Source organism: Hypanus sabinus, chromosome 14 (assembly GCF_030144855.1).
Source record: "Hypanus sabinus isolate sHypSab1 chromosome 14, sHypSab1.hap1, whole genome shotgun sequence".
Classification (NCBI taxonomy): domain Eukaryota; kingdom Metazoa; phylum Chordata; class Chondrichthyes; order Myliobatiformes; family Dasyatidae; genus Hypanus; species Hypanus sabinus.
In genome coordinates, this window is record NC_082719.1 from 80,393,460 (window position 1) to 80,406,076 (window position 12,617).

General features: G+C 40.5%; 1 protein-coding gene across 3 annotated transcripts in view; it reads right to left on the reverse strand.

Moving 5' to 3' along the window:
- The window catches only part of npr3 (natriuretic peptide receptor 3), an 89,233-nt gene that overhangs the window by 16,799 nt on the left and 59,817 nt on the right, over positions 1-12,617 (reverse strand). For 2 of the 3 annotated variants that reach the window (XM_059989515.1, XM_059989517.1), the window contains exons 5-7: positions 6,519-6,613; positions 3,203-3,341; positions 1,464-1,548 (exon numbers count right to left, since the gene is read on the reverse strand). In XM_059989515.1, the coding sequence (XP_059845498.1) occupies positions 1,464-1,548; positions 3,203-3,341; positions 6,519-6,613 (319 nt within the window). The remainder of the gene's footprint in view (positions 1-1,463; positions 1,549-3,202; positions 3,342-6,518; positions 6,614-12,617) is intronic. The other variant, XM_059989516.1, reaches the window with a different exon arrangement.

The following is a 12,617-nucleotide window of genomic DNA, read 5'->3' on the forward strand; positions in this document are numbered from 1 at the left end:
ACATAAATTCCCATGAACAAAGCCATGCTGACTATCCCTAAACAGTCCTTGCCATTCCAAATGGAGATGGATCCTAAGATTATAGATGCAAAAGTTACTGGAGGTGATTCTTAGGCTCACCACCCTATAGTGTTCTTATTTTGCTGCTCTCCTTAAATAAGGCCCCAACATTAACATGAATCAATCTCCAGTTCTCTGCTACTTCACTTGCAGCTGAAAACGACACAAAAATCTCTGCCAGCAATTTCTTTGCTTGCTTTCAACAATATTCTACGATGCACTTGGTTAGGCTCCAGAGGTTTATCCATGTGCTTCAATGCCACAATATTTACTATCCTTCTTCCCTTGTATTTTCTGTATTCTTTAAATTTGTGGGAATAATATCAATGTTAAAATACTTCAGAGACTTCAAAGTCAGAGGTGTAATTCTGAAGTAAAGTCCATGCATCAAATTGCTATTGCTGCCCCCCCCCCGCCGCCCCCCCAACTATTATCACTGAAAGGATTAGACAGACAGATTTGGAAATGGCATTAAATTCAGGCTTCTTGAGAGGATAACTGTCAGCAACAGTAGCGCATTTACTGAACAGGTCAGGAGACTTGGGCCCCTACTTCCGATGGATATGGGTGATTATATGACGCCTACATTATTGAAGGAAGAATAAAGGCATAGAAAACTTATGAAGTAGTTATGATAAATGGGAACAGGCAGCCTTTGGTTTTTTGTGCTGCCCTTGTATTACCCTTTGCACTCAAAATTATAGACCCTGCCTTGGGCTACAGTACTCTGACCTCAGTCAGCAATGCTGCATTCCAGTACAGTTTATCTTCCACCATTAACACTAGAGTGTGATATCCACAGGGGAAATGAAATCACATAGTCAAACCTATGTGTGAAGCAGAACCTCTGGAAGGTTACAGAAACAATTCCACTGAAAAATGCTTTTGCTGTTAAAGCTTTAAATAAAAGTTAGGAAATAACCTATTACTATAAAAACAGACTCCAGGGAGAGTGAGACGTTTCATGCTGTATTTTTCAATTTGACTTTTTTGTGCAGTGATATATGAGTTGGTTCTTAAAATATGCCTTGAATCTCTTTCAACAACAGCTGATTATTTACCTCAGTAGAGGCTGTGAGGTAAACTGCTTGATGTTAACGGAGTCGGGGAGGACCTCTGCATGCTTCAGTCAGTTTATTCATTAACTTGAATCAAGCTAGTAGCCTATGCAGATCCCCTTGAGCCCTGGCAACGTCCTACTAGTTGAGAATCCTGTACACATAGATCTAACAAAATGCCAAGATGCATACTGACAGCATTTTTTAAAAAACTGAGTAAACGATTTGTTTCTTAAAATGCCCATTCTATTGAAGTTGAAGAATAGGCCCATGCAGATACCCAGTGGAAGAAATTGATATTTATTTTCCTCACGCAGGCTGAGTTCCACAAATGGTGATTCCTACCTGAACAGGTAAAAAGCGAGCAGTAGTGCACATCCCAGCAGTGAGCCAACTACAATGCCTGTGACCGCGGACTCTCCAAGACCACCTACACAGAACAAGACAAGCCATTATTGTTCATACTGATTAGTTATTGAGATTAAATAATGCCAAAATTCAGAAAATGCACCTCCCTAGCTGTACTTTTGCCAGTTTAGAACTGTTTTTTCCGTAATTACTTTTTTATAAACCTGTTTAATAACTACCTCAACTCCAATTTAAATTCTGCAATGAAATCATCAGCTAATCATACTTGGTTAAAAAAATGCAACGGTCACAGATTTATTATTAATAACTGCCTGTTAGGGAATTATTAAAAATTTCTCCCATAAATGCTTGTCAGTTGTACACTAATTTGTAGACCCTGATCTTTCACCATCTCCCCCTTATCCATTTGCATTCAGCTTCAATTCTTATTTCCACAAGATAACTCAATTTTCTCAGAGACTATGACTCTATGTATAAGCTTTCTAATTTAATCTCTGGAACCCAGTTTTGATATTTTTGTCATTTTATTTAGAGATACAGTGCAGAGTAGGCCTTTCCAACCCTTTGAGCCTCACCATCCAGCAACCCCAGCTAACCTCAGTTTAGCCCTAATCTAACCATGGGAGGATTTACGATGGCCCATTAACTCAGTCTTTGGACTGTGGGAGGAAAGCAGAAGACCCAGAGAAAACCCACATATTCCACGGGGAGGTCATACTGAGACTCCTTAAAGGGGACGCTTGGATTGAACTCAAAGCTCTGATGCCCCAAGCTGTATTAGCGTCACGATAACCACTACATTACTGTGGCACACAAAGTAAAAGAAAGCTGTGAAATGCAATATAAATGACACTGACATGTGCCACTGAATGGAAATGGAGAAGATAGTTGAGCTCCATTTGGATCATTTTGCACTAGAATGGATCTTTTGGTATGTATTTTTCATGGAAAGATTATATATAACATGTCTAATTTATGATTTCTTCTTGTGAATGCTCCTTATACAATGCCTTAAATCTGTGATGCTGCTGAACTTTTTCATTGTACCTGCGCATACATGTTCTTGAGCATGTAACAATAAACTCTGTCTTTGACTTTTAAGTGCAGAATGTTTCACTGGGATTTGAATGTTTGTTGACTGTCAAAATTATTTAGTGTCAGTTTAGTAAATTCTGAAGTGTTCAGTCACTCTTAAGTGAAGACTCGTTTCCCAATAACAAGTGTGGGGCTATCATCTGTAATTTCCCTGTCTTACTTTCCTGTCATTCTTAATTAACTGTGACTTTTGCAGCTTCTTAAATCCAAAGGAATGGCTTAGAAACCACAAGATCTTATTAAGATTATAGTTATGCCTACTTAGTTTTAAAACTATCTGGTGCTGGCCACTGTTTAGTTGCTAGTACACATTTTTTCCATTGTTACTTTGCTCATTGGTAGTGAAATATCATGGCAGATTGTGAAGATTAGTGTTATTAGTGATATTAGCTGGCACAGCAGCTCACTTGTTGGAGTTGACAGGTTAATTGTAAACTTTAAATTTCTTGTAGTACTGGAAGAAATCTAAGGCAAGTTGATGGGAACATGGGTTGCTTAGACTAAGTATAGATACGATGAACCTAAGGACTAGCATCTGTACATACAGTATAACTTACTCATTTATATTCTCCCAAGTCTTTTTGAAATGAGAGAAAGTTTAATATTGGAAGAAAAATTACATGATTTACAGGTGGCAGGTTTGTCCTTGGAAAAACCACAGCTCGGTTCATCTGGAGGTGGCATTCCATTTGCCCACAGAAGTCTCACATTTGGCCTAAGCTGAAAGGTTCCATTCAAGCCATAGTAATCAGCAATTACCTGTAATGAAGTAAACACAGGAAAATTAAGAATATGTACAATTGAAAGTTTCTTCACCCCTTTGAGGCAGATTCTGTGAATTTCCTCAAATCACTTTATCAATAATTTCCTTGTTTTATTATTTGGAGTTAAAAACCAACAAGCCCAACTTCAGTGCCAAAAGCAACCTTTTCAGAAGAAGTATTGCCTACTAGATTGGGAAAAGTGGCTGTGTTGGGAAAGGGGTATGGACCATTGAAAACTAAACCAATGAAAGGACTCAGGATTTTGGAGAGGCAATATATAATTGGTTTGGGAAAGACAACTGATTTTATCGCACTCTGTAGAGTCATTGTATACAGTATTTTAATAAAGAAGGATACCATTTGGTGCATTGTACCAATTTCAGTAACTATCTCAAGGATACATACTATAAGCTACATACACAATGAGATAAAATAATTAAAAGTCTGTAAGTGGTTCAAAAGCATGTGCAATCATTCAGTGCATATAGTAGCTCAAAAATAAATTCACAAATTTAGTAATGCAAAATTAACTGTTATTTACCAAATACCAGGAAGTAGGAAAGTAAATCTCTCCAATGGCACACAATGAATATTATTACAAAGAACTCAGTGCTTTTGGAACCAAAGGAGCATGATACCCAAGAGATGAAAAGAATGTGTTTTGTTACAGCTGCTGCAATAACTTATATAATACACAATTTGCACACTTTCTGACCACCTTGCAAAACCTCTTATTAAAAATTAATATGTATTTACTCCTTTAATCCAAATTAGGTCTATGTCTGAAATGTTGTTGGTAACATGCAAAGACAGGGAAATGCGAATTAGCACTCCTCAACCTTTAGTTTTCAAGTAGTTAAATAAAATCATGCACAGATAAATACAACTGAATACAGTAATACAACAATCCCAACCTTACCACCAAACCCACTGATAAGGGGGGTGCTGTTGTCGTCTGGCACACTGACCTGTACATTGCGGAGGCACGACGACAACTCACTGACACCTCCTCTTATCTACCCCTGGACCATGACCCCACTAGGGAGCACCAGTCCATTGTCTCCCAAACAATTTCCGATCTCATCAGCTCGGGAGATCTCCCATCCACGGACACCAAACTTATAGTTCCCACACCCTGCACTTCCCGTTTCTACCTCCTACCTAAGATTCACAAACCTGCCTGCCGAGGCAGGCCCATTGTCTCTGCTTGCTCCTGCCCCACTGAACTCACTTCTGCCTGTCTTGACTCTGTTTTATCTCCCCTTGTTCAAACCCTTCCCACCTATGTCCGTGATACTTCCCATGCTTTACATCTCTTCAGGGATTTCAAGTTCCCTGGCCCCCACTGCCTCATTTTCACCACAGTCCCTATATACCTCCATCCCCTACCAGGAAGGTCTCCGTTTCTTCCTGGATCCCAGACCCAGCCAGTCACCTTCTACCACCACTCTTCTTCGCCTTGCGGAATTAGTCCTCATCCTTAACAATTTCTCCTTTGGCTCCTCCCACTTCCTCCAAACTAAAGGTGTAGCCATGGGCACCCGCATGGGTCCCAGCTGTGCCTGCCTTTTTGTCGGCCATGTGGAGCAATCTATGTTCTAAGCCTACACCGGTATCTGTTCTCCTCTGTTCTTTCGTTATATCGACGACTGCATCGGTGCTGCTTCCTGCACGCATGCTGAGCTCGTCGACTTCATTAACTTCGCCTCCAACTTTCACCCCGCCCTCAAATTCACCTGGTCTTTCCAACACCTCCCTCCCCTTTCTAGATCTTTCTGTTTCTATCTTTGGAGACAGCCTATCCACCGACATCTAATACAAACCTACAGACTCTCACAGCTACCTAGACTATTCCTCCTCCCACCCTGTCTCCTGCAAAAATGCTATCCCTTTCTCTCAATTCCTCCACCTCTGCCGCTTCTGCTCTCAGGATGAGGCCTTTCATTCTAGGACAAAGGAGATGTCTTCCTTTTTTAAAGAAAGGGGCTTCCCTTCATCCACTATCAACTCTGCCCTCCATTGCATCTCCCGTATTTCACGCACCTCTGCTCTCACCCCATTCCCCCGCCAGCCCAGCAGGGATAGAGTCCCCCTGGTCCTCACCTATCACCCTACCAGCCTACAGATCCAACGTATATTCCTCCGTAACTTTCGCCACCTCCTACATGATCCCACGACCAGACACATCTTCCCCTCCCCCCCACTCTCGGCTTTCCGCAGGGATCGCTCCCTAAGCGACTCCCTTGTCCATTCATCCCCTCCCATCCCTCCCCACCGACCTCCCTCTGGGCACTCATCCCTGCAAACGGAAGAAGTGCTACACCTGCCCCCACACTTCTTCCCTCACCACCATCCCAGGCCCCAGACAGTCCTTTCAGGTGAGGCACCACTTCACCTGTGAATCAACTGGGGTGATATACTGTATCCGGTGCTCCCGATGTGGCCATTTATACATTGGGGAGACCCGCCGCAGACTGGGAGACCGTTTCGCCGAACACCGTCACTCAGTCCTCCAGCAGTGGTGGGATCTCCCTGTGGGCACACACTTCAATTCCACAGACCACTCCCACTCTGACATGTCTGTCCATGGCCTCCTCTACCATCAAGATGAGGCCACACGCAGGTCGATGGAACAATGCCTTATCTCCCGCTTAGGTAGCCTCCTTCCTGATGGCATGAACATCCAACTCACAGACCCCTGTTGATACCCCTGCCCCCCTTACCCCCATCCCTATCTATTATTTTAGTCTGGTTCTCTTTCTCTCTCTTTTTTCCCCCCTCACTATAAACTCCCCCCAGCCCTACCTTTCTTTCTCTTTTATTTCCCATAATTCTTCACCTTCCCCCTAACCCATTTCCCTCCAACCTATCACTTCCTAGCTCTCTACTTTATCCCTCCCCCCACTTCTTATCCCCCCTCGACCATCCCATGTTACTTCTCTCCTGATGAAGGGTTTTGGCCCGAAACATCGTCAATCCCACCTCCCATAGATGCTGTCTGGCCTGCTGAGTTCTGCCAGCATTTTGTGTTTTTACAATAATAATAAAGTTTGTTTATTACACTGTTGAAAGACATATTCAGCAAATCACAATAATCTGCTAATTCATTCCTATGCAAATATCTATGATTATATCACAAAAAATGTCATTGAAAAGTAACTATATTAATTACCTCTTGCGTGCCAGTTGCAGGATCAGTCATTGCAATCACAGAGAAATCTCCATATCGGTCTCCATTGGCATCAATTGACACCTGGCCTGCTATGCCTGATAAATGGAATGCGCCAAATGATGAAATCAATTAACTAAGCAGAGCTCTTCAATTCCAAATGAAACAAGAGATGATTCAACGGGTTCATGAAGAAATATACAACAGGAAATCCCATTCTTCTTCCAACATTTTTGTTGGCGTTCCCAAATAAATTGCCATTGTTTTCTAATGTCTGTGTTCACTCTGGATGCCATATTATTTTCTAATTTAGTTAATAGAATGCTGGATAATTCCAGCTATTAGAATACATGACTTTTCTTAACAGCAATTAGTTTAGAATCATTAAAATAATTTTGTCTTTGCTTTTTTTTAAGGCAAAGGGACTCTGAATATGGGCCAATTCAAACATAGATTTGTCTGAAATGTGTTTGGACAGACAGAGAAAATTCCACACCACTCCCTCTGGTGCACCGTGATGTGTTTCTCAAACAGGCCATGAACTGTGTCCCTTCCAAAGTTCAGTTGTTGAAGAGTTCACCAAGAGCTATACAGAACAACTCAACAACTTGGTTACTTCCATGTTGCCAGATCAGCCAAATGATATTACTCTTCCAAATGCCTAAATCACAGTAATAATATTTGCCTCTCTTGGAATTTGTGTAGTTCTTTAGCACCATAGAACTGCACCAAACTTACCTACAGGAAGAATCTGGAGCATATGCAGCCATATGCAAACTTTAGAGGGAGTTCTGCACCTTTAACTCTTTAGCATTTCAATTAGATCATTATTGACATTAGCCTCAAAAGATCCATTCCATCTGATTTTTACATCCAACAAAAATGGATCTCAGCGTTGGAATGATTTTAAAGAACCAAAAGAGGAACAGGCTATTTAATTGTGCATTACAGGCCTTCTGGGAACAGTGATTATAATAGGTTAGAACTTTACATTAAAATCGGAAGCGATTTACTACAATATGAAAATGGGGTTTTAAGTTTGAATAAAGCACTCTAAAATAGCATGGTGCATTAGTTCACTATGGTAGATTAAGAAACTACATTAAAAGGAATGATACAAAACAAACATATAACAAATTAATCAATTGTTTTACAAGTGGCAAAACGTACTGTAGTTCCAATGCAAACAGTGGTCTAGTTGTGACTACCATGAGAAACTGAAGGTAGGGGTATATTATCTCATAAGAAAAGATATGAATTGTTTCCAAAAGAAAAGAAAGCACAAATATTCAGATGGTTTCAGAATTCAGAAAAGGAGGACCAAAACATTGCTAGGGCACAGAACAAGAAGCTTTAAGAAACAAATACTAGTAACTGCTTTACTGAGGATGAGGTGGCATCCACTATTAAGGATCCTTATTATCCAGGACATGCCCTCATATTACTACTATCAGGGAGGAAGTACAGGAGCTGAAGACCCACAACCAATCTTTTAGGATCAGCTTCCTCCCTTCTGTTATCAGCTTTCCGAACAGTCCAGTCACTTTTCCTCTTTTGCACTATTGATTTGATTTTTTATTAATTTTTATGGTAACTTGTTATGCCTGTACTGTACTACTGCCGTAAAACAGCAAATTTCATAACTTAAGTCAATGACGATAACACTGATTCTGATTCTAACTTGCAATTTGACCTGCTGAATCCCAATTTAAAACATTTGTTAACATATTATCGGATAAGGATGTCTAAGGATTTTTAGTCAGAGATGAAACACTTCCATTGAAGTACTTGACCTTATATTTTATTGAGTAGAAACATTAAACTCACTATTCTTACTGTTGCAATGTGATAGCCAGTATAAAGATCCTTACTCACATTTATATACATTTTTTCTGTATTTTGTACCACTTTGATTGCTATCACTCATGAAAGGAATTGCTTGAAATGTTTCTCTAGCATTGTACGTCTGTTATTGTGCTGAGTTTAAAAGAGTGTAAATGATATTAATCAATAAACTTTTTCTTCAACCAGCAGTAAAATGATGTAGGCTACATGTAGAGAGTGTCATAAACTGCTTTTTAAGATAAGCGCTGTGACTTTCCTATAAGTTTCCATACTGAAAATCTTTCACCAGGCTGCCAAGAGACATTGTGTGTAAAATTATATACACTGATTGTGGGTATTTAGTTCTCTTCTCAAGGGAGTTAATTGCTGGGGCTCTGGCATAGACATTGCTTCTTTGTTAACCTTGAATGATGCTTCAGAAGACCGGAGGATAGCAAATGTATGAATGCCCCTAAGTAAAAAAAGGAAGTAGGGATAGGCCTAGATACCTCAGAGCCTACTATGAGTTTGTTCATTGTGTATTGTGTCATATGATGTAGGTGATCATGGTCTTTCCATGACTATGATTGTTCTTGGCAAATTTGTCAACGGAAGTGGTTTGCCATTGCCCTCTTCTGACCAGTGTACAAGACAGATGACTTCAGCCATACTTTTCAGAGATTGTCTGCCTGCTGTCAGTTATCACAAAACTAGGACCTGTGAAATGCACCAGCTGCTCAAATGAGAGCTAAGAAGGGGCTAAGAAGGCATTAAACCTTTCCCAAAGTGACCTGCAGGATAACAGAGGGAAGGAACACTTTACACTTCCTCTGGTAGAGTTATACCTCTACCCTGCCACCCTCATGTACGAGTAGTAAGAAAATAATTGAAAATAAAATCTAAGGGTCAGAGTTCCTGTCTCACAAATCTGATAAAGTTTCTTTTGAGGAAGTAACTAAGAAAATCTTTGAAGGGATGGCATTTGATGCGATACACTTGGACCTTAGCAGGACATTTGACAAGGTCCCACACAGAAGTATGGTCCAGATGATTTAAGCAAATGGTATCTGAGATGTGTTGGCAAACAGGATTCAGAATTGGCTTGGTGATAGGAGGCAGAAGGTTATGGTGGAGAGTTATTTTTCTGGCTTCAGTCTGTGATGTACCACAGGGATTAGTCCTGAAAACTTCGCTGTTTGGCATATACGAGGGGTGATTGATAAATTCATTCATGATCTAAGGTAGAAGGAGTCAATTTTAGAAAAGCTAGCGCATTTATTTTTCAACATAGTATCCTCCTACATTTACACACTTAGTCCAGCGGTTATGGAGCATACGGATCTTGGACCTCCAGAAGGTGTCCACAGCAGGGGTGATTGATAAGTTTGTGGCCTAAGATAGAAGGAAATGAGTTATACAGCACTCGGTACATGCACATATAGTTCAACTCTTTGAGCGTATGCAGAGAGCTTGAAGTTAATAACTCATCTCCTTCTACCTTAGGCCACAAACTTATCAATCACCCCGATGCATTATTAACTGATGAGTTATTAACTTCAAACTTTCTGCATAATCACTCAAAGAGATGAACTGCATGTGCATGTAACGGGAGCTGTATAACTCATCTCCTTCTACCTTAGGCCACAAACTTATCAATTACTCCTCATGTACATATACACATGGCATGCATGAGAATATAGGTAGTCTGATTACTAAGTTTGCAAATGGCATAAAAAATTGTAGAGTTATTAATAGCGAAGGTTGTCAAATGATACAGAAGTACATAGATCAGTTGGAAATTTTGGCAGAGTAGTTGTAGATGGAATTTAATCCAGACAAGTGTGAAATGATGCATTTTGGAAGACAAATTGTGCTGTGACTTATGCAGCAAATGGTAAAGACTTTAGCTGTGTTGATGTACAGAGTGAATTTGGGGTGCAAGTAAAGATTGGCTTTATTTGTCACGTGTAAATCAAAACATTGAAACATACAGTGAGACGCATCCGAGGATATGCTGGAGCCAGCCTGTAAGTGTTACCATGCTTCTGATGCCAGCATAGCATGCCCTAACATATTATTGTTAAGCTGTATGGATTTGGAATGTGGGAGGAAAACAGAGCACCCAGAGGAAACCCATGCAGTCACAGAGAGAATGTATAAAGTCCTTTCAGACAGTGACAATGGTGATCACTGGCACTCTTTAAGTCTGACGATAACCACTAAGCTATCATGCTGTCCACAGGCTCAGAGTTTGATGAAAATGGCACACAGATGGACAGGATAGGGAAGTATTCATTTGGTATCATGCCTTCATAAACGGAAGCATTGATTAAAAGAGTCGGGATGTCTGGGAGCAGCTACCAAAACATTATGGATTAGGGAGCATTTGGAGAATTATGTACCATACTCCCATCATCCTAATGGAGGGTCTCTGCACAAAATTAAAATTAAAACATAAGAAGTTGTTTATTTCCCTTCACAGATGTTTCCTGACCTGTTGAATTCTTCCAGCATTTTGTGTGTGCCGCTCAAGGTTTCCAGCACCTGCAGCATCTCTTGTGGCACTGTGTAACTTCTGTTTGCCACACTACAGAAATGCTGTGGTAGCATTAGAGAGAGTATGTTGGAGATTCACCAAGGTGTTGTTTGGAATGAAGGGCCTTAGCTGCGAGGAGAAACCAGATAGCCTGTGTTTGTTCTCAATGAACTCTGGGAGACTGAGGATAACCTTACGGAGGTTTCTAAGATTGTGAGGTAAAGATAGGGTCAATAATTTGAGCCTTTTCCCCAGTGTAGAGGAGTCTAAAACTGAGGATATAGTTTTAAAGTGAGTGAGGGGGTGGGAAGAGGAGTAGCTTAATGGAGTTCTGAGGGGCAATTTTTCACAGAAGATGGTGGTTATATGGAATAAGCCACTGAAGGAGGTGACAGAAGCAGATATAATTATAACACTTAAAAGAAATTTGGACACATATTTGGATATGAAAAGTGAAGAGGGATATGGGACAAATTCAAGTTAAGTGGATCAGCGTAGAAAGATACCACAATGAACGTGGATGAGTTGAGCTTAAGAGTCTAGTTCTGAGCTGTACAATTCCGTGTTTCTATTATTAAACTGAAAGTACTGTCTATCATTTACACTACTTTGTATTCTAATAGACTAAGTATTTTCTTAAATCTTTAGTTGCTATCTATTTACAAACATATGCTGTGAGAGTATATCATTCTGTGAATTGACATATATATTACAGTATGACACGCTATTTAAATATTTTCAGTTGCTGTTTCACCATTTACTGCGCATCCGAAAGAGTTGAATTCAGACATGAGTTGTAAACTGGGGGGAGGGGGAAAGAAATTGAACAGATTTGTATTTTCAAATTGCTATTTGAATATATATTTTAATCTGAATTCAGAAATAATCAGTGCCACATTACTACCAAACTAATTCAATGCATTTTAGTTGACTTAGACAAGAGTTTGACTTGGACAGGGTGACTTGGACAGGTTGGGTGAGTGGGCAGATGCAGTTTAATGTGGATAAATGCGAGGTTATCTACTTTGGTGGCAAGAACAGGAAGGCAGATTACAATCTGAATGGTGTCAAGTTAGGAAAAGGGGAAGTACAACGAGATCTAGGTGTCCTTGTTCATCAGTCACTGAAAGTAAGCATGTAGGTACAGCAGGCAGTGAAGAAAGCTAATGGCATGTTGGCCTTCATAACAAGGGGAGTTGAGTATAGGAGCAAAGAGGTCCTTCCGTAGTTGTACAGGGCCCCAGTGAGACCACACCTGGAGTATTGTGTGCAGTTTTGGTATCCAAATTTGAGGAAGGACATTCTTGCTATTGAGGGAGTGCAGCGTAGGTTCACGAGGTTAATTCCCGGGATGGCAGGACTGTCCTTTGCTGAAAGATTGGAGTGACTGGGCTTGTAGACACTGGAATTTAGAAGGATGAGAGGGGATCTGATTGAAACATATAAAGATAATTAAGGGACACTCTAGAAGCAGGAAACATGTTCCCAATGTTGGGGGAGTACAGAACCAGAGGCCACAGTTTAAGAATAAGGGGTAAGCCGTTTAGAATGGAGTTGAGGAAAAACTTTTTCACCCAGAGAGATGTGGATCTATAGAATGCTCTGCCTCAGAAGGCAATGGAGGTTAATTCTCTGGGTGCTTTCAAGAAAGAGTTAGATAGAGCTCTTAAAGACAGCAGAGTCAAGGAATATCTGGAGAAGGCAGGAACAGGGTACTGATTGTGGATGATCCGCCATGATCA